The sequence below is a fragment of the Drosophila innubila genome (genome assembly GCF_004354385.1).
Source record: "Drosophila innubila isolate TH190305 chromosome 2R unlocalized genomic scaffold, UK_Dinn_1.0 1_C_2R, whole genome shotgun sequence".
Lineage (NCBI taxonomy): Eukaryota > Metazoa > Arthropoda > Insecta > Diptera > Drosophilidae > Drosophila > Drosophila innubila.
Window position 1 is genome coordinate 25,519,053 of NW_022995374.1, and position 27,706 is coordinate 25,546,758.

General features: G+C 36.1%; 4 protein-coding genes across 6 annotated transcripts; 1 reads left to right on the forward strand and 3 right to left on the reverse strand.

The window, feature by feature from the left end:
- Positions 1-154: 154 nt before the first annotated feature.
- On the reverse strand, positions 155-3,722 carry LOC117785592 (protein 5NUC-like). Of its 2 annotated transcripts, none has more exons than XM_034623684.1 (7): positions 3,610-3,722; positions 2,124-2,351; positions 1,914-2,064; positions 1,602-1,858; positions 1,271-1,547; positions 911-1,211; positions 155-841 (listed from the first exon to the last, which is right to left on the reverse strand). In XM_034623684.1, exons 1-7 carry the CDS (start codon positions 3,618-3,620, stop codon positions 267-269), a joined length of 1,800 nt encoding a protein of 599 aa, XP_034479575.1. In that variant the 5' UTR covers positions 3,621-3,722; the 3' UTR covers positions 155-266. The 2 variants fall into 2 exon arrangements, with proteins under 2 accessions (XP_034479575.1, XP_034479576.1); XM_034623685.1 differs by lacking the exon at positions 3,610-3,722 and adding an exon at positions 3,417-3,434.
- Positions 3,723-4,485: 763 nt separating this feature from the next.
- Positions 4,486-7,871, reverse strand: LOC117785593 (protein 5NUC-like). 2 transcript variants are annotated; one of them, XM_034623686.1, is made up of 7 exons: positions 7,726-7,871; positions 6,789-7,021; positions 6,583-6,733; positions 6,263-6,519; positions 5,910-6,204; positions 5,552-5,849; positions 4,486-5,495 (listed from the first exon to the last, which is right to left on the reverse strand). In XM_034623686.1, the coding sequence occupies exons 2-7, from the start codon at positions 7,004-7,006 to the stop codon at positions 4,936-4,938; spliced, it is 1,779 nt and encodes a 592-aa protein (XP_034479577.1). In that variant the 5' UTR covers positions 7,007-7,021; positions 7,726-7,871; the 3' UTR covers positions 4,486-4,935. The 2 variants fall into 2 exon arrangements, with proteins under 2 accessions (XP_034479577.1, XP_034479579.1); XM_034623688.1 differs by having other exon boundaries at positions 4,486-5,491; positions 5,548-5,849.
- An 8,965-nt stretch (positions 7,872-16,836) lies between these two features.
- LOC117783811 (protein 5NUC-like) lies at positions 16,837-18,787 on the reverse strand (the record flags this gene model as incomplete). Its single annotated transcript, XM_034621356.1, has 6 exons — positions 16,837-17,403; positions 17,470-17,767; positions 17,827-18,121; positions 18,180-18,436; positions 18,501-18,651; positions 18,714-18,787. Coding segments are annotated over 6 exons (1,581 nt in total), but the record flags the coding sequence as incomplete, so codon positions are not given.
- Positions 18,788-21,556: 2,769 nt separating this feature from the next.
- Positions 21,557-22,445, forward strand: LOC117785597. Its single transcript, XM_034623694.1, has one exon. It carries the CDS (start codon positions 21,643-21,645, stop codon positions 22,147-22,149), a length of 507 nt encoding a protein of 168 aa, XP_034479585.1. The 5' UTR covers positions 21,557-21,642; the 3' UTR covers positions 22,150-22,445.
- Positions 22,446-27,706: the final 5,261 nt, after the last annotated feature.

Here is a 27,706-nt window from a genome sequence, read left to right on the forward strand (position 1 = left end):
TTTTAGAAATGTTTACTTAGTTTGCAACGCGTTTCAAAGTCACTTAATTACCAACGCAATATAAGAAATTTTTGGTATTCATATAAAAAAACATATGAAAAAGGTAGTTTAATTTACCTTTAAAGTATAATAGGTATAGGGAATACTCGAAATCTTAATGAATTTGAATAATTCATCTTTAATTAATTTTAAGTTAGATTACATACTGGGGCGCGAACTTACACCTTAAGTTCTTAACATTGTGATAATTTCTAGGAACATACGTTTTATGGGATCAGCAATAAGGAAACACTTGAGATCAACAAAAATGGCACACAACTCATAAGGCCTATCGCGGAACCAGAGGTAACATTTTTGTGAAGTGACTTAAACTGAATGCGTCCCTCCAACTCCGGATAGACGAAGTCGTGATGCTGCAGATACTGGTTAACAGCTTCGACGACTGTTTTTTGCATACGTATCCACTCGGGATTGGCTTCTTCGATCATGATGTGACCATCACCACCTTCAAATAAAAACTGCGGCACAATCACCTTGTAGTACTCGGTGGCGTTAAGGGGGCTGTAAGAGGGTACCATGCAACTGGCACAGCGCAGTTCCACAGAGACGACACGTTTTCCCTCTGGCATATCCGGATTATATACAACGTGTAGGCCGGAAACCTGAAGGAACGCTCCATCGGAGTCCTTAAATCTAACAGCAGCTGCGCGTTCGAGGGCATTCCAAATGGTTTTTCCACTGATTCTCGTGATGTAAATATCATTTTCAAAGGGAAGTACCGTCAATAGATCGCTCTGCGTTATCATACCGTCGGGTTTCTTCTCAATCGAGCTTCGTATTCCTAAAATACCAATAATGAAACAGTTTGAATAATAAATTTAAATTTAAATTTAAATTTGAATAAACTTACCTCCACCTTGGTGAAAGGCAATTGACGCATCAGTCCAGTAATCGCCTCCCTGATCCTCCATAACTCGACTGAAGATCAACGCATCGGTAATAAGGTTTCCCATATTGCACTCAATGGAACGACATGTGGCCTTCTGTCCCTCTAGATACACCTTGCTATGACCCACCACGGACTTCTCCAATGCCGTTACATTCTCCCGATACAACTCCAACAGATTTAAGACTTCTTTATCTTGTGCCACAGCAGCATTCAGTAGAATTGGCGATCCATTAAACTCAATCAAGTTGCCATCTTTATCGAACTGTGAAGGACAGACTTTGGATAATGCTTGATAACAAAGGCTACGTAAGGTCAGCCAACCTTGACATGCAATTTTCCCAGATACTTCGTGTAGGCGTAGGCTTGTACTACAGGAACCCGTTTTCCACTCTTCTGGGTGATCACCGTGGGATATGGTCCATCCACTCTCTCAACGCTGGGCCTATCTCCATTGTAGAGGAACGTATTGGTGTGTCCGCCAATGACAATGTCAACTTCTGGGCACTCTTTGGCAATTTCTTGGTCCTTTTTGTAACCAGAGTGACCCAGAGCAATGATGATTTTAAATCCTTGAGCCTTCAGTCTTGCTGCCTCAGCGCTGTTAAATGGGCGATAGTTAGACTAATGTTTAAAAAACCTGAAGATAACTTACTTGATAGCGACGACCTCTTCATTGAATATGACGTTGTTTTTAATGGACAACACTTTCGTATCCGGCGTAAGATAGCCAATAACGGCAATCTTGGTACCATTTGCCTCTAGGATGGTTGAATTTGCCAAGTGTTTGGCGGAAGCCAAGGTGGGTTCATTGGTAAGATCCAGATTACAGGACAGAACCGGGAAATTAACATCATTAAGAAAGGGAATTAGACCCTCTACTTTTTCATCAAACTCGTGATTACCAAGGGACTGCAATTCTCAATCAGCTGTAGAAACATCTAAGACAATTTAAATTGAATATTACCATAGCATCAGGCTGGAGTATATTGAGAAAACTACTGGCTATTTTGTCCTTGAAAAGGGCAAACCACGCAGTGCCAGTGTATGTGTCACCAGCGTTTAAATAAAAAACGGGGGTTCCCCCCTGCTTAGCCTCTGCACGATATTTTCGAACTCTGAAATTACAATATAATTTTTATTGGTTGTCTTGACAAACGTGAAATGGGCCACTTACTCGTACGCCACACGTGCAAATCCTCCATAACATTTATTGTTAGTTACATCCTCGGGAGGACACTTTTCGCTGTTGACATTCGTCTGCTCAAATCTGGCATGCATATCATTATTGTGCAGGATGATAAACTCAGTAGCTACAACAGGCTTCCCTGCCACGGGATTGGCCTTCGCAGTGACAATAGACAGCAATACGATGGCTAAACGTGTCCAATGAACCATTTTTAAACTGTGAATCGCAACAAAATTTTAAATAATATAATATTTAACTTCTCAACTTCTCTCAATGCTGGAAAAAATCAGCGTTCTTTCCCCACGGGCTGAATTAAGCAAATAACTTATTGCCTCTCAGTTTTTTGCCACTTTGACTTTGTCGAATAAACTAAGAATAAACTGACCCTATCGAAATCGGGATGACTATGCAAAATCCACTCTTTACAAGTGAAGCAAGTAAGAAACTTATTTCACTTTATAAGGGGCAGTAACATTGTTAGTTTGACACCCTGTCATAATACCCTAATTTCCATAAATTTTTACAGATATACTTTGTTATTTTGGTTTTTATCATTTTTATTAGATTGTGTAGGCCCGCCTCACATTAAGTTAATTGCCTAGTCTTCAGTTAAACGGGTTATCCGCATAGTACACGAGAAAGAAAAGATTCCTCAAATTGTCAGAGCTAACTCTGTATAATCTGAGAATCTCCCAATAAATTGAACGTCAACTAGATTCGAAACTAACCCTTTCGTGTTCCCTTATTTATTAAACATTTTAACCCAATTAATTTGTAGACACTGCAATTTTATTAAAGTAATTAATTTTTTAACTGAAACCGGTATTGGCTTCATTTTCAGTTGATGTTGTACTTTTATTATAGGTGCCGACGAAATCGACTTGGAGAAGGAAACAAGACACCCTTTTTACGAGTAAACGGCTATCATCTTTAAGTTGATTTTATGTTTTGATTTTACAGAACTAGCTGACTCTTTGATATGAGTATATCAGTCGAAAACTGTTTAATGAATTAAAAAATTAATTTATTCTTTGTGTGTGTGGGGGTTTTTGTAGAAAATATATGAATATAATTGTTCGCTTATTAATCGCAATTGCAAATGAATTCAACCGAAGCTAGAATAATTGAATTTAATCGGTTTTTTAAATAATACACGTATTTCACAATAACTTTGATTATGTGGAACCCACAGCCACAATACAAAACATGCAATTAGCTAAAGTGCCGGAGAATAGAGAAACCTAACTTAAATAAATAATTTGTTATGGTGAGGTTGGATACCTGCGATTGCTACTCGTATCTAAACGAGTATAGTTACAAAAAGTTGATGATTCTCGGTTGCAGATTCAAATCGATTGTAAAAACGTTGAGTTTTGGTTGCCTGGAAACAGGGCCATAACAATACCCCACCTCCCTCTAACCGCACACACAGACACACACACATACCACACACACAGACCTATAGAACGCGTACCTTGAGAGCATACTTGGGTAATCAATTTCAAGTCGTACGAACTGCAGATCACACAACTGCAGAGATTTTCAGAGATTCAACCGGTACCACCGACGTCTACTATCGCACTGACACCGCGCAGATTCCAAATGCCGGTACAGACTCAAAAGCGAACGCAGTGAGAGCGAGAGCGACAGCGACAGCAGCATCGACACGGGCAGAGACAGTGGCAGAGGCAGAGGCAGCAGCAGCGGCAGAAGCAGAGGTGCCGACCGATCTGTCACTTATCGAAATTAGTTACACTGCAGAGCACCACGCACGCACACCGGGAGTGAGAGCGACAGTCTGCAACTGCAGTCTCAAACTGTTCTTGAAATGCATATCGGTAAGGCTTACTTATCGCATACTGTCCACAACCCACAATCCACATTAGTTTTGCTGTCTTATCAGTCAAAGTGTGGGTGTCTGTGTTTATGTCGGTGTCGGTGTCGGTGTCGCGATCGCACCTAATCGCGACTTTCATTTACATTCGAGCCTTCATGTATTATACATACATAAATATGAGCATCTAAAGCAGATTCTTTATCTGTATCTGTAACTGTATCTACTGCTGATTTTTTAATGAAAGTAAATGATGTCGCTTTTCTGCATTGCATTAGATCGAAAATTAAAGTAAAGTGTCTGTGAAAAAGACCTAATTTTAGAGCGCACTATTTGCAGAGACACATCAAACAAAATACGTAGTTTATGCGCTCTTGATCACGACTAACTCTCAGGAATTGGTAAACAAAGACGAGCCAATATGCGTAGAACAGATGCTTTATTATCAAAGTACGGGTATTCCTCACAATTTCTCATATCAAAACGAAGTCTTCAATTAATGAGAAACATAAAATAGCTTTTAAGCTTGTTATTGCAATTGCTTAACAATGTTTCATTTATCAACTATGTTATGTGCGATCAGCTATTTCAATATTAACTTTTATAAATCAAATAAATGGCATCTTACGTTAAAATTTCTTTTTTATGATTAGTTTATGATTTTTATTGAGCGATTACACCCAATCCAAATTTATATGATTATTATCTGGTATCATGATAAGCTCAACTGCATAAATGTCTGTAAGCATTCACATGTCTCATTTGAAGCTACAAATGCAAATATAAATGTACAATCTTAAACTTGTGTATATCTTTAGATCGCTAAATATAACAATACTATTTCAGGCTGTTAGTCTATCACGACAATCAGACAAGTCAGTATTTATTGTATATATTACGTTATAAATTTACAACTCTCGTATACTGTTTTATAAATTGGCACTAAAGCTGTAGATACACTTAAGATTAGTTAAAAAAACGAGTGATCAAAGAGGAAACCAGTATTAAAGCAATGGAACCGATAATGCTTCCCGCACCATCGGAAGGTCCCCTGATGACAATACGACCCTCGTTTTCAGGATAGACGTAGTGACGTGCCTTCAAATACTGGCCCAAGGCAAATTGATCATTTTTCTCGAGGAGCTCAGAGTACGGCTCTTGCTCATCTTTTAGGTTATAGCCATCGCCTCCATTCAGAAGAAAATTGTTAACAATCACCTTGTAGTACGCCGATTCATTAAGATGGCTGTATGAAGGAACATTGCACTCGGCACATCGCACTAGAGCGGAGACTACACGGTGTCCTTCCTCCATGTCATAGTCGTACTCCACACGAATACCAGCAAACTGCAGGAAACCACCATTCGAGTCCTGGTTCCGTATGGAAGCCGACCGTTCCAAAGCGTTTCGCAATGTTTTGCCGGAAATGCGCGTAATGTAGAGACTATTCTCAAAGGGCAGGACTGTGAGAATGTCACTGCCCGTAATCGAACCATTGGAATTCTTATCAATCGAGGCACGTATACCTGAAATACCAATATGCAATTGCAATTTTACACAATCCCAACGTATATCAACATACCGCCTCCCTGAATCAAAGCAATTGGAGCGTCAGTCCAGAAATTACCGCTCTTATCTTCTAATACGCGAGTGTGAACCATGGAATCGGCAACAAGATTACCGAGATTGCACTCTCTCATGCGACATATGTTTCCTCCCTCAAGGGTAACCTTGGTGTAACCAACGATCGTTTGCTCCAGAGCCGTGATATTAGGACGGTATACATCAAGTAAGTCCAACAGATCTTGTTCCTGGGCAATCGAAGCATTCAGTAAAATAGGTGATCCGTCAAACTCAATTAAATTTCCTTCTGCATCGAACTAAGAATGAAAATATAACTTGATTAAACTAAACAAGAGTGCTCGAGATCATTAACTAACCTGGACATGTAGTTTTCCCAAGTATTTAGTGTAAGCGTAAGCCTGTACCACCGGCACTTTCTTTCCGCTCGGCTGCACCACCATGGTGGGATAGGGTCCTCGAACAGCTTCAGGGTTCGTGTCGTCCTTATCGGCAACAGGTTGACTTGAGTCCAGAAAAGTGTGAGAGTGACCACCAATAACAATGTCCACTTCTGGGCAGTCCCTAGCTATCTCCTGATCCTTTTGGTATCCCGAGTGACCCAGGGCAATAATAATCTTGATACCCTGATCCTTCAGCTTCTTCGCTTCGGCACTGCAATGAGTCAACACTCGTATTTGAATCTCAGAGAGTAAACCTTTGCCATAATTACTTGATGGATACGATTTCCTCCTTGTACTCCACATTGTTTTGAAAGGAGAGATTCTTAGTGTCCGGAGTAAGGTAACCAATGACACCAACTTTCACTCCACTCACTTCGAGAATGGTGGAATTCGACAGTGATTTGGTGGCTGCCAATTCAGGTTCATTTGTCAAATTAAAATTGCATACCAATACAGGAAAATCCACAGCATTGAGGAATGGTATAAGGCCCTCAACATTCTTATCAAATTCGTGGTTTCCAAGCGACTAGAATATAGTAAAATAATAGTAAAGACAAGAATTTATGGATGAATTTAAGTGAAGTCTCACAATGGCATCTGGCTGCAGTTTGTTAAGGAAAGCGCTGGTAATATTGTCCTTGAAGACGGTGAACCAGGCTGTTCCAGTGTAGGTATCACCCGCATTCAAATAAAGAACTGGAGTTCCTCCCTTTTTCGCCTCTTCGCGGTATTTGCGCACCCTGAAATTTAGCCATAACCGTAAAGATTCTTTCACTGATCAGTCATGACACTTACTCGTGGGCAACACGTGCAAACCCGCCGTAACATTTATCCGTATTTGCATCCTCCTGAGTGCAAGTTCCGCCGTTCACATTCGTCTGGTCGAACCTCGCGTGCATATCATTGTTGTGCAATATGATGAGTTCCGTGGCAACAGCCTTGGGGGCAAGAGGATTGGCTGCGATCGGGGCTAACAGCAAACTGCACGCGACGATAACCAGTTGACAAATCATGCTCGAGCTGGAGAGCTGAAAAATGAAGTAAAGTGAATGTCACCAGAGAGATCAGCGAAATGAATCTCAGTTAACTTCAACTTCATATTAATCGCAATAATCGCTATCTTTGATTTCTTCAACAGATATTGATAATAAAAAGGGCAAATTGAAAAAACAACACAGCCTGACGACTTATCTGCACCTCCATTAATAAATAACAACTTATCAGGCTCTGCAAATTTCTACAGCAAATCAATATTGGAGTTTATAATGGGTACTAAATCTAATCACGTATCTCAACCTGACTTCTACAGTACGTGTACCTACACGTTTACAAATTCAATTCTTTATTTTCATTGAATGATTTGCGGCCGCTTTATCACACTTATGTACCCAATGTAAATGACTGTACAACTAATCTGTGGTCTAAGTAACATAAACTCAATTAGCAAATCTTTGCGTGTTTTGCGTCTATATCTTAAATATGAATGAATTATAAATTTAGCAAAAGTAACTCGCGTTTCACTTTCGTGTTGAAGTTGATCCACACACAGCTGCTTTGACAATAGAAGATGAAGTTTGCCCGATATCAAAAATCAACAACAAAAATAAAAACAATTTTCGCATTATATTCAGGCTTAAATACTTTTGGAAATATAATTCAAGCCCAAAATCTGTCATATATATACATATATTTCACGTTTGTTCGGTATTCGGCATTCGTTATTCGTACTTACATGCTCTCGTCTCAAAATCCGCTAACAAACTGACCGCCAAACGATGTGGAACCGCGGCTATAACCAAAATACTTCAATATTGTCTCACTTAGCGATTACGATACGACGATACAACGCAGCGCGTGGTTGTGACTGTGTCTGTTTTTTGAGAGTGTTTTTTGTTGTGTTTTGTGTTTTTTTTTTGGCGTCAGCAACGATTTAAATAGGGCTATTGTATTTATTTGCAGATACGAGCACTACGACTCTAATTGCTATTACTGATTATCTCATAAACTCTTGCTTCTTTTCTCTCTCTCTCTCTTTCTATCTGAATCTATCTCTCTCTCGTACTGATACCCAGTATCAGGACACATCACAAATCTAATCAATGTTGGCAAACTGCAACCTGTTATGGCCAATCATTCAAATTCTGTAGCCACAAACTTAGTACATTTGCAGAAAATATACAGAATATATACTCATAGTTCTATAGTTCTATATATACCTCAGATACTCGTACACGTTTTTGTGTTGTACGAGTTTGTTTTATGTCCAACAGTTGTTCAAACAGAACGTGATGTTCCCACGCAAACATATATGTAGGTTTAAGTACATAAATGTATTCTTCTGCTACTGTAAGTTAACTTGGCCAGAAATATGTTACCATTGCCCATGAATTTCTACATACATATGTCAAATAAAATATTTCAGATACAGTATTGAGTAACTTACATATCTGCCGATAATCATTTACGACTATCAAAATTTTACAACATTTTTGATATGGTAACTAGAGGTGCTTAACTTTGAGGCACGAAAACACCTAAAATTAACAAGCTACATACAATAAAACAAATCAACTTAAAAAATAAGTAAAAGGGAATATTGTGTTCGTGGGAATGTATGTAACAGGGTGGTGAAGGCATCTCCGACTCTATAAGTTTGGTTACGATATCTTATTAAACAAAAAAGTTTTTCATACTAAGACTTCATTTTCACCCGATCAATCCTATGACAGCTATATGATATAGTTGACCGATTATAACCAACTTCGGTAAGGATGTATAAGATTAACTAAAATTCATATTCTATAGGTTAAGTTACGATATCTCATAAAACTAAAAAGTTTTTCATACTAAGACTTGATTTTCGCCCGATCGGTCCTATGACAGCTATATGATATAGTGGTCCAATTTGAACCAACAGGACATATAAAACCAAGTCTTATGTATATTCTATCAGTTTGGTTACGATATCTCAAAAAGCAAAAAAGTTGTTGTGACTTGATTTTCACCCGATCTATCCCATGACAGCTATATGATATAGTGGTCCGATTTGAACCAACTTTGGACAGGATATACAAAACGAAGTCATATGCTTATTGTATCAGTTTGCTTTAACAAAAAAGTTTTTTACACTAAAACTTTAATTTCGACCGATTGTTCCTATGGGCGGTATATGATATAGTTGTCCGATTCAAAAAAAAAAAAACAAACTTGACCTGCCTGCAAGATAGAGGAATCTACATACCAAATTTGGTGTCACTAGCTTTTAAATTGTTCTTATAATTTGGATATGAAATTTTGGTTTTCGATTTGTGGGCGATAAAGGGGGCGTGGCCGATGTTAAAACAAACTTGATCTGCTTGCAATATAGAGGAACCTACATACCAAGTTTGCTGTCTCTATCTCAGACGGACAGACAGACGGACATTGCAATATTGACTCGGCTATTTATGGTGATCAAGAATATATATACTTTATAGGGTCTGCCACGCCTCCTTCTGCCTGTTACGCACATATTCGTTAAAACAAACCCAATAGACCCCTGTACTTATTTTAAGTGCGGGGTCTAAAAATAAAACAATTATAAATTAAACGAAAACTGTTTTGAGAATTTCGTGCCGGACCGTGCCGTGCTTGGGCTTTACAAAATATGTGTTGTGCGGGCTCGGGTCGTGCCGGACCTCAAAAAAGAGGCCCGAGCCCACCTCTAATAGTAACAAAGCCATCACTTGTCTACGTTTTTCGGGCCTTTAACAATTGCTAAACACAGAATTTTCGAAGCATGTGTTAAATTGCCAGATGTTCATTAATCACATTGAGTATTCGTAGCATTGTACATTCAATTGAATTTTTGAATATTCTCAAAATGTTTAATTTGTGGTTTAAATAAATATATGCATAATATGCTCGTGTACTATATATACTTATTTATGTTTTTATGCTTTGACACTTTAAAATGATTTATTTATTTTTTAGGCTTCAATCCAAATATATTAAGAGTGGGTGACATCCCATATTTAGCACGATATTATCTGAATACCCTTCCTAGGTAATTTTATCAATATTTAAAATAACACAAAATTAATTTATAAATTTTAGCTCTTTGTGAATGAATATTTTCTATGATCCATATCAAATTATACATGTACATTAGAGTGGTTCAAGTTTTTTTTGCGACAAAGCGAGTTTTTGAATTCTAAGAAGAGTTGCTTGGGAAACCATATGTCGAAAATCAATATCGAGCTTCCAATTTTTTCGAGGAATGTTTTAATGTGTTTTGTATGACAAAACTGTCTGTTAGGTAAAACTTACCTCAAAAAAACCACAGACGGAGCCGAATTATAATGAATTTAGAGATAAGAATTAGTTGGCGGACTTAACTAGTTTTTTAAAATTGAATTTTAAACATAAGCACTTTTGTCAAGTTTCAATAAAAAGTACATTTTGCATAAATTTTGAAATTCAATTGAAAAGAGACCGCCAACTTATTCTTATCTCTAAATTCATCATAAAACGGCTTAGAAGTAAGTTGTACCTAACAGAGAACTACTAATATATGAAATAGTTATAGCTATTCCGTAAAAAGTGGAAGCTCGATATTGATTTTAGACCAATAGTTCATTCGGCAATTCTTCTTAGAGTTCATCGCAGATTACGAATTTCATAACCGCTTTGTGCATTTTGTTTCTCCATACAAATTGACCCATTCTAATGTCCATATACTCGATTCTAACATGCAATCAAATTATACTAAACAACAAAATGGAACTTTTTTCGAGTTACTGCGTTCAAACCCACCTTTTTTTAATACATATGGGGCTTAGATGACAAAAAATAACTTTCATACCCCGTACCCATTAAAAATGTGCAAAAAAAAAGTATAATGTGTTTGGCAGAATGTACGTAACAGGCAAAAGAAGGCGTGGCAGACCTAATAAAGTATATATATACTTCCGTCTGTCTGTCCGTCACTCCGCATGTTTGAACGTGTTGATTTCAAAGACTAAAGGAGTTAGAGTTTAAGAACTTGGTATGGTTGTTATTTTTGGATCGGACTTCTATATCCTATAGCTGCCATAGGAACACAGAGAAAAATAATCAAGTATTTTGTTCTTAAAACGCCACTTTTCGAACTTGATTTCTCACCAAGAATGAAAATACTGAAGTCGAGGGTTTCGATCTAAAGTCAAGTACAATATTTTAAGAACGAAATTGATGTATTTTAGTATTTTCAAACTTAAAGAGCCTCTAAAACGAACTTGATCTAAGTTCTGAACATTCTGAAACTGAGTACAAAAATATGTTAAAATTTGAACATGATACTTGATTCTTAATTCAAAAGCGTGTATACTTAATTTGTACGTATGTATGAAATTTTCTTGAAATAGGTATTAACTACCTGATTAATTAATCTAAATCATAACCGTGGGTGTTAAAAACAAGTAAAGACTAATTACATCACTGCGGACGGCAGTTCGCGTTAGTGACGAAAGCATCACGAAGGGTGCGAAAGGTGACTAACACTATATACAGCTAAGTTGGAAAATTTGCTACAACTGTCCGATCAGATCGAGTTATATACCGATCGAAAGGTTTAGTTCTAACTTACAAAATGGCATACTAAAACTTTTTCTAACCAACCTGGGTCATGAGATACGGGGGTGTAAGTGGGAGGGGAAAAATTTAGATGATTGCAGCTTATGGGGCCGTTGGGGCTTTTTGGTAAAATATTTTATTTTTTAAAAATACGCGTCGATTGATACCCTAATCACCCAAATCCCATAACTGGTTCAAAAGATAAATAAATTTGAAAATTTTAGTGGACTTCTCAAAATGAAATGAAAAATCAGTTTGTTTGTCTGTTTGCATCAAAGCGCTAAAGAAGCTTAAATGTAATGATGGGGATTTATTCCTTTTCTAAAATCTAGAAATGTTTGTTCTACGACTTTTTGAAAAAACCGCTAGTTTAGCGGGAAAACGCTAAATCCCGCTAAAATTGAATTCTCAACCGTTTCCAAACCATAAAAGCTAAAAGATATGATCTATATATCATTGGAAAGGTGTGATTGAGGGCTCTTATGCTTACCTTTAGACTTTATTTCTAAAGTACTCAGGTAACATTTTACAGGTGAAATAAAGTTTTTTAGCTCACATTTTGGCGATTTCTGACAAAACGGCTCTAACGATTTTTGTTAAATTTTAATATGTTGTAATACGTACAATTTTTTTGTACGTTTTTGGTATATGAAACACTAATTTTGGTTGAGGGGTTTGGAAGATATTACCTGTTAAGTGAATAAATACATATTTCTATCGGTCGAAAATCACGTTTTAGTACGAAAAACTTTTTTGTTTAATGCGAAAAATCTTAACCAAACTAAAACAATATGCATTTCACTTGGTTTTATATATCCTGACCAAAGCTGGTTCAAATCGGACCACTATATCATATAGCTGTTATAGGACCGATCGGTAAAATATTAGGTCTTAGTATGAAAAACTTTTTTGTTTTACTAGATATCGTTACCAAACTAATAGAACATGCACTTAATTTAGACTTATATATCCTGACGAAAGTAAGTATTAATCGAACCACTATATCATATAGCTGTCATAGGACCGATCGGGCGAAATCCAAGTCTTAGTATGAAAAACTTTTTTTTTCATAGTAAGTACGAGGTGTCAAAATTAGGTTTCAGTATGAAAAACTTTTTTGTTTAATGAGAAATCTTAACCAAACAAATACAATATGCATTTCACTTGGTTTTATATATCCTGACCAAAGTTGGTTCAAATCGGACCACTATATCATATAGCTGTTATAGGACCGATCGGTCCAATATTAGTTCTTAGTATGAAAAACTTTTTTGTTTTACTAGATATCGTAACCAAACTAATAGAACATGCACTCAATTTAGACTTATATATTCTGACCAAAGTTAGTATTAATCGAACCACTATATCATATAGCTGTCATAGGACCGATCGGGCGAAATCCAAGTCTTAGTATGAAAAACTTTTTTTTTCATAGTAAGTACGAGGTCTCCGACAGTAGAGTATGCTCGGCTGTAGCAACGCGAGCAGGGGGCGGAGCCCACTAGTTTTTCTAAAGTATTCAGGTAACATTTTACAGGTGATATTATGTTTTTAAGCTTACATTTTGGCGATTTTTGACAAAACGGCTCTAACGATTATATGAAATACGTTCAACAACAAACTTTTTATATTTTACTATTTGCCTGCATTAATGATAAAGTTACAATGTCAAAAGCAATTGCAAAAATTTCTGATATCCCACAAAAAAAACATCTAAACGAGGTAAAAGTCTAGTGACGAAAGCAATTTCTAGCCCCAAAATTTCTGATATCCAATTTTGTGACGAACAAAATTCAGTTTAATCTAAAAATTTTATATAAAAATATAAATTAATATAAAAAAAGCGAAGATTGGCATTCGGATTTCAGAAATTTTGGGGCTAGAAATTGCTTTCGTCACTAGACTTTTACCTCGTTTAGAGGTTTTTTTTGTGGGATAAATTATTCTATTATAGTCTTAAGTTCAAAGTGTCCGTCGACCTACTCCTCATTGCAAGTTAGCAAGAATCAGTTGACAATGATATAAGAATTAATGAACTTAATTCCAGATTTGACGAACTTGATCTGTTAGTCAAGCCTGGATCCCGATCTTATATTAATAATTTTCGGACTCATTTATAGTAATTTGTGAGTTTTACTTGATTAAAAATGCATTGTTTATATATTAAGAATGTTGGTTCTTGGTTAAAAAATTCTTATACTTATTTCTAGTAATTCGTACTTATCACGGCGGACGGCAGTTCGCGCTAGTGACGAAAGCAGCACCAAGGGTGCGAAAGGCGACTAGCAATATATACAGCTAATATTGAAATGGTGCTACGACTGTCCGATCAGATAGAGGTATATACCGATCGAAAGGTTTAGGGTTAACTAACAAATGGTATACTAAAACTTTTGCTAGCCCACCTGGCTCATGTGATAAGGGGGTGTAAGTGGGAGGGGCAAAATTTTAATGATTGCAGCTAATGGGACCGTTGGAACCTTTTCGTAAATTTTTTTATTTTTTCTTATGAAAAATACGCGACAATTGATTCCTCGATCACCCAAATCCGGTACGTATCGGTACAGCAATTAAATTAAAACAAAAAACAAGAGGCTCCGCCCCTATTATAAAAGTTGATTTTCAAACAATTGTTCCTATGGTAATTATGAGATAAATGGAACCAAATTAAACCAAATTTGTTCAGAATGTAAAAAACCAATTGAAATGCATATTCTAACAGTTTGGATAGGATATCTCAAAAAAAAAAAACTTTTTCATACTAAAAGTTAATTTTTGACCGATCCTATGGCAGATATATGATATAGTCGCCTGATTTGAACGAACTTCGGCCAGGATAGACAAAACCAAGTTTAATGCATATTTAATCAGAAACAAAAAACTTTTTCATACTAAGACTTAATTTTTGAATGAGTGTCTCTATTGCAGCCATATGATATAGTGAGCCGATTTTAACCAATCCTGGTCCGGATGTATAATCCCAGCCCAGATGCATATGGGGGTGGAGGGGGCGCCGAGAAAATCTTTGCCCCGGGAGCAACTTTTCGTCGCAACGGAGCTGCCTATATCATATAGCTGTCATAGGACCGATCGGTCGAAATTCCATTTTAAGTACAGAGTGTATTTTCTCATATGCTAATAACTTAGCTGTCTCTCCATAGAGTTTAACGATTAACATCACTGCGGACGGCAGTCCGCGCTAGTGACGAAAGCAGGCGACTAGCAATATATACAGCTAGTATGGAAAACTTGCAACGACTGTCCAATCAGATCAATGTTATCACCTGGTTTACGAAATAGGGGGTGTAAATGATGGCAACTAATGGAACCGTTGGGGTCTTTTGTTAACAATTTTTTTAAATTCTTAAAAAAACTAGTCGGCCGGTGCTACAGTCGAGCATACTCGACTGTCGGAGACCCCGTACTTACTATGGCAAAAACTAATAATGGAAAAATAAAATAATATTTAGTTAACTTTAATGCATATTCTATCATTTGGTTACAATATCTCATAAAACATAAAAGATTTTCATATTAAGACTTGATTTTCGCGTGATCGGTTCTATGACAGCTATATGATATAGTGGTCCGATTTGAACCAACTTTGGACAGGATATAAAAAGCCAATTGTTATGCATATTTAATCAGTTTGGTTACGATATCTCATAAAACAAAAAAGTTGTTCATACTAAGACTTGATTTTCGATCGGTCCTATGATAGCTATATGATATAGTGGTCCGATTTGAACCAACATTGGACAGGATAGTCATATGCTTATTGTATCAGTTTGCTTTAGATATCTCACAAAACAAAAAAGTTTTTCATACTAAAACTTGATTTTCGACCGATTGTTCCTATGGGCGCTATATGATATAGTGGTCAGAGTCAAAAAAAAAACAAACTTGACCTGCATGCAAGATAGAGTAATCTATATACCAAATTTGGTGTCACTAGCTTTTAAATTGTTCTTATAATTTGGATATGAATTTTTTTTCGATTTGTGGGCGATAAAGGGGGCGTGGCCGAATTTTGAAACGGACTTGATCTACTTGCAATATAGAAGAACCTACATACCAAGTTTGGTGTCTCTATCTCTTATAGTCTCTGAGATCTAGGCGCTCAGACGAACAGACAGACGGACAGACGGACAGACGAACATTGCTATATCGACTCGGCTGTTGATGCTGATCAAGAATATATATACTTTATAGGGTCTGCCACGCTTCCTTCTGCCTGTTACGCACATATTCGCTTAAACAAACCCAATAGACCCCTGTACTTTTTTTAGGTACGGGGTCTAAATACGCGTCGATTAATACCTCGATCACACAAATCCGACAACTGGTTAAAAACATAATTGAAAGCCGAATACCAAACCTTTTTTTATTCATTTTTCATATACTAAGTATATTTAATATCTTTCGTCACAAAATTGGATATAAGAAATTTTGGGGCATGGAAAGACTTTGGTCACTAGACTTTTACTTCGAAGAGAGGTTTTTTTTATGTATTACATATAGTTGTAAAAATGAAGGATAAACAAAAAAGTTAGAATATTTTTCGAGAATTTTAAATCCAAACAAGGGGGCTCCGCCATCTGCTCGCTTTGCTCGCGGGGAGGCGCGGCCACAGTTGAACATGCTCGACATCCGTTTGGCACTCCACTGAATAAATCCCTTGCAAAACGCTGCAAAACACTTCAAAAACCTGCAAAACACTGTTCCTATGGCAGCTCTTTGATGTAGTCAACCGATTGAAACCAAACTTTTTTAGAATGTATATGACTAACCAAGGTGCATATTCTGTCAGATTGGTTGATATAACTAAACAAAGAAATTTTTAATACTAAAACTTGATTATCGACCGGTGGATTCTATGGCAGCTTTATGATCCCAGTAATTTTTTGGCTGTTGCCTAATGTTATTTAATAGTTTAGTTAATAAATACTGTGATAACATACATTTAATATAAACTGATTCTGTTCATGATAAGCCATAGTAAGTTATTTCAACGAGTTTATATGGAATATTTTCTTCTACACTTACCTATCTTGATTTGTTGCGATATTTGATAGTATATATGTATTTTATTATATAAGGTATTGACTTCCAACGAGTATATTATCTAAAAGTAGATTACGTGACACTCTTTACATGCAGTACCTAAGCCAAGCTAATGGATTTGATTCATATAAAGAACCAAGAAAATTTTTTACTTAACAGCTTCCAAACTAATATGAAATGAAATATGCTGGAATAACATTAAAGGTATATTTTTAAAGCTGTCACAAAAATAGTATTTTAAGACTAATTTATAGACATAAGGTATTGTTTATAGATTTTCTTACAACAATACGACCCTCAATATGGGGATAGACCACATTTGTGCCCTGAAGATATTGTTGCAGAGCACCTACATCATCTTCTTGCAAGACCTCTGTAAACGGATCATGTTCTTCAACTAGACTATACCCATTACCTCCATTGATCAGAAAACTCGGTATAATCACATTATAGAATGCAGATTCGTTAAGATGGCTGTACGATGGAGCATTACACTCGGCGCAACGTACTAAAGCGGAGACGACACGGTGTCCCTCTTTCCTTTCAAAGTCATATTCCACACGAATTCCCGAAAACTGCATAAAACCTCCATTGGAGTCCGTGTTCCATAAAGAAGCTGAGCGCTCCAAAGCAGTTCGCAATGTTTGACCTCTAATGCGAGTTAGGTAAAGACTATTTTCAAATGGAAGGGTATCCTGTAAGTCTCTCAATGTAATAGACCCCTGGTTATTCTGCTCTATGGATGAACGTATTCCTAAAAATCGAATTGAAATTTAGGCCCACTTATAAACAATAAAGAATAAATAAAATTAAAACTGACCCCCTCCCAAAATTATGGCAATAGCAGCATCAGTCCAGTAATTTCCGCCCTTGTTTTCCAGCACTCGAGTATGCACCATGGAGTCGGCAACGAGATTGCCAAGATTGCACTCTCTCACCCGGCAAATTTTGCCACCCTCTAGATAGACCTTCGTGTAGCCAACTATTTTTTCTCCCATTGCCGTGATATTAGGACGGTATACATCAAGTAAGTCCAACAAATCTTGTTCCTGGGCAACAGAAGCATTTAGTAGAATAGGTGATCCGTCAAACTCAATTAAATTTCCTTCTGCATCGAACTAAGAACGAAAATATAAGTTGATTATGTACTCTTCTTTACTAGAGATTATTAACTAACCTGGACATGTAGTTTTCCCAAGTATTTAGTGTAAGCGTAAGCCTGTACCACCGGCACTTTCTTTCCGCTCGGCTGCACCACCATGGTGGGATAGGGTCCTCGAACAGCTTCAGGGCTCGTGTCGTCCTTATCGGCAACAGGCTGACTTGAGTCCAGAAAAGTGTGAGAGTGACCACCAATTACAATGTCCACTTCTGGGCAGTCCCTAGCTATCTCCTGATCCTTTTGGTATCCCGAGTGACCCAGGGCAATAATAATCTTGATACCCTGATCCTTCAGCTTCTTCGCTTCGGCACTGCAATGAGTCAACACTCGTATTTGAATCTCAGAGAGTAAACCTTTGACATAATTACTTGATGGACACGATTTCCTCCTTGTATTCCACATTGTTTTGAAAGGAGAGATTCTTAGTGTCCGGAGTAAGGTAACCAATGACACCCACTTTCACTCCATTTACTTCGAGAATGGTGGAGATTTTTAATTTACTTGCAGAAAGCAATTCGGGCTCCTTTGACAAATCCCAATTTGATACCAGTACAGGAAAATTCACAGAATTAAGAAATGGGACAAGACCTTTGACATCCTTATCAAATTCGTGGTTGCCAAGGGACTTGAAGACATGAAACAAGTATTTTAAAAGCTACAACGATATCATTAGAGGAATATAGTCTTACAATGGCATCTGGTTGTAGTTTATTGAGAAAGGCACTGGTAATGTTGTCTTTGAAAATGGTGAACCAGGCTGTTCCACTATATGTATCACCTGCATTCAAATATATAACAGGAGTTCCACCCTTTTTGGCCTCTTCGCGGTATCTGCGCACTCTAAAAGTTTTACAGCTTGTATTTGATCATTTTTTGATGGATCGTTTGATTATTAAACTTACTCATGGGCGACACGTGCAAATCCGCCATAACACTTGTCCCTGTTTGCATCCTGTTGCTCAATCTGGCATGCATATCGTTATTGTGGAGGATAATGAATTTGTTTACAGTATAGTTTCTGGACGTCATAAGACTAGCACTCATAGCATGCCCAAACATCAAGACTAGTACATAAGCCCACTTTGCCATCTTTATTCGAGCTGGAAATTATAAAAATTTAAATACTCTTGTTTAATTAATTCAGGGATTATCAGAAACAAACATTGTTTTTGAATTCGGTTATGTTCACATTTTGATTTTTATAGTAGCCTTCGGTTACGCAAAATCTTTGTATATTGGGTTTTTAAAACTGTTGCCGATTTTTGCATGTTTCGGTTTCGAAGTACCAATATGGTTTTGATTAAAGCAATTAAGTAAAAAAAATGTTCAAGTATGTTAATTTGTAATACAAAATTATTTTATTTCCAAGCTAAAGTTTAATTTAACGACATAAGGAGATCGGGATCACGAGATAAAGCAGATTTCCGATTTCGTAACGTACTTGTACTTCTACTGCACGATCTGGACTCAGAACAACACAAACATGATTTTATATTAATAATTAATGTGAATTCTACACACTAATTAATACCAAATATATATACTTATTTATTCTCTCAGAGAGCTGATAACAGGTAAATGTCTCAATTTGAATTAGGAAAACAACCTGATAGCGCTATATTCAGTCTCGCAAAATTACTCTCATAAACAACAATTTATTTCATGTCGAGTTTAAATAATTGATAATACTAGTATATATAAAATATATTCACTATATACTTAAGAAGTGCACAAAAAAATTCATCTCGATTAAACCTATGTGAAAATAAGTAACATCTTTTCAATACATTGATAGAGAGTATCAAGATAGCTGAAGTTTGTGATATTTTAAATACTCTTGATAGATGTAACTCTATATATAAATAGTAAAAGTCATCTTATCAAAAGCAATCGTAATGACAAAAACAATTCTAATATTATCTACCTAAGGGATTCAAACAGTAGATAAAACCGGAACTGAAATCGTATAAAGGTTAGTTCATTGCCAGCTTTGCGCGAAGGGGGTGGTGCCAAATACCACCTTTACACCCTTTAGGCTTTAAAAATTTTGTCACGAATTGTATACTGCATTAAAGGACGCATGGCAGATCCCATAGAGTAAATATAAATATTTTGACCATCACTTAAATGTTAGAGAATTGAATAAATAAATACATAAATATTTGTATTTGTCAATAATTTTGTTAATATTTCCCACTTATCCTTCCTTCCCACCGTGCCTATTGGCTTGATAAGGGCAGTTGTTGAGTACCGATAACAAATTCTAAACAAAAGCCACTTTTTCTGCTCAAAAGCCCGCCTTTAAGAACTGAAATCATGTTTTGATAGTAAATATCATACGACATAATTTAACCGAACGTTGAAAATTATTTACTACGCGAGCACACAATCGCACCGACGTAAATAAATTATTGAGTTAAATTGAACCAATTAGAAGGTATATAAAACTTCTATATTTAAATTTAATTGTTAATTTCAATCATTTTTTTGTTTTGTTTTATTAGTTGACTTAGTTCTTGCGCTATAGTTCATATTAACCAAACGGACTTCTTCTAAATATTTTTGTTTTTTTTTATAATATAATAAAACTGGTATCGGTTATATTTATAATACAATTCCTATGAATTTACACATTTCCTATTCCGAAGAGTGATTAACTCAAATTTAATAACATGACTTAGTATTAATAATTAATGTGAATTCTACTCACTAACTTATACTATATAAATTGTTTGTTCTCTCATAGAGCTTATAACAGGTAAATGCCTCAACTTTGATAACGAAAATTATCTGATAGCGCTTCTAGAAGCACATTCAGGCTCGTAAAATTTGACTTGTAAACAAAAATGTATTTCATGTTGAGCTTAAATAAATCATAAAATATATTCCGCTGAATCAAACCTATGTGAATATATATTTATAATCTATATATATATATGTATCAGAATATATTCACATACATATATGTATGTATGTATTAAAAATTATGATTAATTTATGACGATATGATTAAAAATTTAAATGGAAAACTTTAAAATCTTTTGAAGAAGAAAGACCAACGTTGAAATCACTATGAAATAAAGTATGCTCTATTGAAACTAAAGCAAATCAAGGATATTACATACAACTGAATATGTAGTTATTTATTATAAAATTGGAATTTACTCAATAATTGTTGTCAGTGTACATACAGATAGGTGTGCACTTATCATGACAATGGCAGGTCAAAGCAAACTATGGAGGGGCAACGCCACAGAAATCGAAGAGATGACTAGGAAGCGTGCCAGCTGCAAATGCTTGGTATGGCCTTAACGGTATTCCGAATACACTACGCTCTACACTCCACAGGAAGCAGAGTATGCCGTGGTAAGGATAGCCGAACCAGTCGAACAGCCACGAGACAACGAAAGCGGAAAGGGACGTGAGGCAAGGACGAGATAGCAGGCCACTGCAGTTAGAGAGCAGCAGATTGTCAGGGGTTGCTTTCGATTGCAGCACAATATCCTGCCTGTATCCTGTTGCCTTCCCGCTCCAGCTGCCGGCAGCAGCGGCCGACAAATTCAAACAGCTGCAACAATTTTTTGGACGCCTTTAATTTTCAGCTCAGCTCAACACATCCCCTAATGCCCTCCTGTCTCTTTTTCCTGTCGCTGTTGCTGTCGATGTTGGGGTTGCTTTCAGGATCGCGCTGCCTGCATCAATGCGAGCCGTTCAAGCTACGCTGGGGTGCATTTTGCGTTCAGTTGTTGTGATCGCCAGGTGAGCGAAGGTTGTGCCGCGGACAAACCAAATTCAAAACAGAACACAGACAAAAGCAACCGGGACTCTGCCATGTCCGGAAAACTGATAATGAAGCGCAAGCGTGCGGATCAGCGTAGAGCTCAGCAGGCTGATGAGCAGCAGGAACAGCCCAATGATCAAGTCACCGAGAAGCGCCATCGCTTGGACCTTGAGCCCAGATCGGAGACACCACCACCAATGCAACAACAATCTCCAGCAGCCAGCAATTCGGATGCGGATGCTTCCAACAGCATCTTACTTGAGGCACTACAAAAGATAATGGAGTTGCAGTCGGAGCTGGATTCATTTGAACAGGATTTGGATGAGCGAGAGGTCAGCACGCATGATGAAGATGAAGAAGAGCATCTGGATGCGGAGGTAGCTGCGAGCTTTGCACCAGCAACCCGACGCAGCGAGGCAGAGGCCTTGGGATTTGCCATGTGCGCACGCGAAACGTTGCTCTTCCTTCAAAGCGAAGGCGTCTCCACGGAGTCTGTGCTGTACAAGACACTGCTTGGAAAGCTGGTCGGTCAAAGCGATGGACTCCTGCAGGCCTAACGAGACATGAAGCGTCAACCAAACCGCTCTGCTCCGCTCCCTCGGCGGGACATTCTAGTCAATTTACTTCAATCTTATTGCAAGTGAAAAAAAAGTTTCAGATGCTTGCCGCCTATATGGGAAGTATCGGTTCCAGGATCCCAAGTCTGAACAAATTAAACACCCAGGCAGCGTCGTATGAGAAGAGTGCAAGCCACGAACACAAATAATAGCTTGTAATTATTTACTCTAGTCAGTTATTGTGAAGCAATATAAAACTTAAATACTACCAAATAAATAAAAAATAGTGAATAATACCTGTATGCATATATTCATATATAAGAGACACTAAGACATCGTATAAGCTTACAACAGTCGACTGCTTGACTTTCTGCTTTGACATTAGAAAATTCGAATCAAAAGCAAAAGTTTTAAAAGTCCAAATAAGCTTTTAAGGACTGTTCAAAAACTGATTTGAATTAGACGTTTACTTCTACTTAAGTTTGTTTTCCAAATCGAAGAAAAGGCAAAAGCAAATGAAGTAAAACTTATTGAATACCGTTAAGCATTGGAAAATACGACAGGGAATCAAACAAAAACAAATATCTGTTTCGGTAGGTCCCAAAACAACTACATCTGTGGAATTAAAATATATAACAGATATTTACATACGTGTGTACGTATTTTATAGAGATAAACATACAAATTTACTCATACAAAGAACAACTAATAAATTGTGGAAAAGTGTACCGATTCGTACTGGTACAAACGTTTAGATTTTTGGCTTAAAAAATAATTTATTTCGTCCGGTACTTAAAAAGGAAAAAAATTGCATTCTCCAACATGCGCAAAAAGTTTGAGCTACTTAGTACATAAAAATAACTATTACGCAGTGCCGAATGTAAAAGGGTATATTGTGTTCTTTGCAATGTATGTAACAGGGAGAAGGAGGCATCTCCGACCCTATAAAGTATATATATTCATGATCAGCATCAACAGCCGAGTCGATATAGCCATGTGTGTCCTTCCGTTTGTGTAAGCGCCTAGATATCAGAGACTATAAGAGATAGAGCATCCAAATTTGGCACACAGATTTCTATATACCCCACGCAGATCAAATTTGCTTTAAATAACAAACCGCAAATCGCGAAAAAACCACTACATCCACAGATTCTAAGATAATAGGTTTTTTTCTGGAAATTAACGTAATCTATTATTCCACTCAGTCGCATCAAGATCGGACAAGTAGAACGGCAGTTATGGCAAGTAATACAAGTAATTTCTTTTAAGTACTTTTATTTATATTGAAATAAAAAACGGGTATCCTAGATAGGGATCTCGACTATCCCAAAAAAACATCTACACGATGTAAAAGTCTAGTGACGAAAGCAATTTCAAGCCCCAAAATTTCTGATATCCAATTTTGTAACGAACAAAATTCAGTTTAATCTAAAAATTTTAAATAAAAATATAAATTAATAAATAAAAACGAAAGTTGGCATTCGGCACTGCGCAAAAAGTAATTTTTATGTACAAAAAAGCTCACTCTTTTTGCTCACAGTGCACAATGCCAATTTTTGCTTTTGTTATTAATTTATGTTATTATTTAAAATTTTTAGGTTAAACTGAATTTTGTTCGTCACAAAATTGAATATCAGAAATTTTTTGCTATAGTTGCTGTCAAAGCTAAACTAGATCATAGTGTCTGAAAGTACTGTTCAGTAGTGAAGAAGAATTTTAAAATATTTTGTGCAGCTTCTTAATATTAACTCTCAAGCACTATTAGAACGACTCATCTTCAATGTCTTCATCAGAGCGACTAGGCACTTCAATCTACTAGGAATCGACTAGGAACTTTATTCTTATGACTAGATTTTGCATAATATGTTTATTCGCCAACCAACCAATTTCTCTCTCCCCCAAATTAAAGATTCTCTTTTAAGGTACCTGCGGTATACCTCTGATCTTACGGGGTGGTTGATGGGTCTTACCTAGTGATACAAAAATGTATCGAAATGTCGACAACGATTTTCGCGAAAGCGATTATCGAGTACCTCAACTCGATGATTTAAACAAAAATCAACAACTCACTGGTGATTGCTCATCGCATGTAATTTGTAGAATTACGTTTGGTGGTTAAATTTTTGATGGACGGCCGTAGTAAATAACTTACAAAATTGTTAAAGTTTGAATAAGGCATAAAAACGATACAAGAAAAATTAGATTTTTAATTAAAATGTGCGTGTGTTTTTTAATTACAATTGCATTTTCGAAATAAAAAAAAATTTTTTTGATTTACTATTTTTCGATATATCGACAACCCGATACTTATTTGCGGCTATTTTTTATTTCGATCTAAAATTTGGATTTGCATCACTAGTCTTAGCTGTCCTGATATATCCTAGACCATCGTATCAGAGATTTAAAGTGTTGTGAGTTTGGTTAAAATATGTTAAAAAAAAAAAAAGTTTTTGAAACTAAATATAGATTTTCGACCGATCGTTCCTATTTCAGCTATATGAGGTAGTGAACCGATTTGAACTAAATACACAACCTGTGAGATTGGTAACTATATCTTAAGAAACAACAACATTTTTTTAATAAAGGCTGATGCTCAACCAATTCTTCCTATGGCAAATCATTCAGTTATCCGATTTTGTCCAAATATAGTCTGAATGTGTAGGACAGCAACAAATTGATAACACTAGGCAACAAATTTTGACTTTTTTCTTCTGAATTTCACCAAACCGACTTTTTTGGATAGATATGGGGCCCCAAATGACGAAAATCATTTTTTTTTTTGTCTAAAGCAGAGTTTTTTTTTTAATTTTAAATAGAAAAACTTTAACACAAGAAAAAAAATAACACTACTATTCATACTAAAGATGGATTTTCGACCGATCGTTCCTATGCCAACTATATGATATAGTCGACCGATTAAAGCCAACTTTGGTCATAATTTGTAAGACGATAACAAATTCAAATTCTGTGAACTTGGTTAGGACATCTCAAAATACACAAAAAAAATGTTCATACTTAAGGTTATGCCGCTCTACAAGAAAGTCGTAAAAATCAAGAAAACCATGCATAGATATAAGATTTTATTATGTCGCCGTTTCTCCATAGATTAAATGAATAATATCTTAAACGACGCTCAATTAATGCAGCTTTGCAAAAAAAAATTAAAACCGAAGTTTAGAAATTTTTTCAATCTTTCTTTGAATTTTTTTAATTCAAAAATTAATAGCTCTTATACTACTGTCTTAAATCTTAGACTGTGTATTGATGAATTACAGATATATGCATTCGCTTTAAGGAAAAGTATAGCTTTTGAAAATCGGCTTTACCATTCTCGAGTAATGATGACAAAAGTGGGCATACCTCTAAAAACGGATCGAAAAAAAGACAAATTTTATAAAATTCTAAAAAAAAAACTCTGACATAGAAAAAAAAATGTTTTTCGTCGTTTGGGGCCCCATATCTATCCAAAAAAGTCGGTTTCGTTAAATTCAGAATGGGGCTGTTGCCTAGTGTACTTTGTGAGATATATCAAGAAAAACCCTTTTTTACTCTACAGGTCAGAACCCCTCCAAATGGAAATCAGAAAAAACATCCCTAGATAAAAAAAAATTTTGTTTAAAATGTCGATTAGCTGTCAGTAGTTGTAAAAAAAAAATATTTGAGTATTTTTATACCCGTTACTTAAAAAATAAGTAAAAGGGTATATTGTGTTCGTTGGAATGTATGTAACAGGGAAAAGGAGGCATCTCCGACCCTATAAATTAAATATATTATTGATCAGCATCAATAGCAGAGTCGATATAGCCATGTATGTCTGTCCGTCCGTCCGACCGTATGAACAAAAGGATCTCAGAGACTATAAGAGATAGAGATACCAAACTTTCACTCACAGACTTCTATACACCCCACCCAGATCAAGTTTGTTTCAAATTTTATCCACGACAAAAAGACATCGAATTCTTGTGTAGACTTACAGCGATCTTTTTCCAACTGTCAAGACTTGTGAACGCTGTTTTTAACTTGTTAAAAGTGGTGAATTTAATATTTTTGATAAACATCGCGAAAATACCTGGCGCCTTCTGATCGGCATTTGTTCTCATCGATGGGACACGTACTGGCTGAACACCACTCCTTTTCTTTCGAGGATGTACTAAAATAAGTCGATAAATGGATGTTAACGAAACGTAAAGATTTCTTTCGGCATAGGGCGAATACTTTGAATTACAAATCTTTTATAGATTATAATAAGCTTTTCATAAAAAAAAACAACATTTTAAAATTGCACGCCTAGTAAATCATACATTAAACAACGCCCAATAAATACAGCTATGCATATACTGATTCAAAACAAGTGTCAGAATTATTTTTTCGAGTTTTCCTAGAATTTTAAGGTCGCAAAAATATCAAAAAAAAAAAAAATATCAATTCAAGAATGATAAGCGGTACAACTATCGATTTATAATTAAAACTATGTAAGCTTTCTAAAACAAGCGAAGAACAAAAAAGTTACACTTTAAAATAGCTACCACAGAAAAGTCTTATGTTCTTTTCTTTTATCTGGGGTCCTAAATGTTGTTGCCTAGTGTTATAAATATAAAGTCAAAAGAATTTCTGGATGTGATTGTTTTTAGCATACATTTTAAATATATATTTATTTATTTTTTAATTGTACATGTAATAATTAATGAGAATATCTCAATATTTAATGGTTTCGTTTTTGTATTCATATTTTTTTAAAGGGCGGGGAATTCATAGTATTTTATATTATTATATTTTGTGTTGTAAACAAGGCTACAAACCAGTTCTGACCCAAAATTTCAAAATAATTCAGAAAAAAAAATTTTAGTGCATCAAATTGAACCAAGGCACAAGGACTTTGTTCAGAGAAAAAAAACTAGTCGGAAAGGCTATAGTCGAGATCCCGACCATAGGATACCCGTTACTTATTTCAATATATGTAAAAGTACTTCAAAGAAATTACTTGTATTACGTTAAAAACATTACCTGGCCAAAACTGCCTTTCTAATTGTCCGATCTTGATGCGATTTAGTGGGATAATAGATATTAATAATAGATAACGTTAATACAGTGGTGGTGGTGGGGTGTACAAAAATCTGTGCGCCAAATTTGGTTGCTCTAACTCTTATAGTCTCCGAGATCCTTTTGTTCATACGGACGGACGGACGGACAGACACACATGGCTGTATCGACTCGGCTGTTTATGCTGTTCAAGAATATATATAGTTTATAGGTCGGAGATGCCTCCGTCTCCCTGTTACATACATTCCATTACTCACAATAATTTGAAAAATATTTTAATTTGTTACCAATGATTCTTGAAATCCAAAATAAAAAATAAGTAGTTTGAATTTAATGCCTTATTGAACCGAAACCAACTATTAAAGATGAGTCGGTTACTAAGCGTTTATTTTGTTTGAGTAATTGCTGTTTTTGTTTTCTGTCTAATAATAAAGATTTTTTGTTACGGTTTTAGCAAAGGTTACAGATGTCAGAAGTTCCTTAAACCGACGTCCCAACCGAACCAAAATCTCGAACT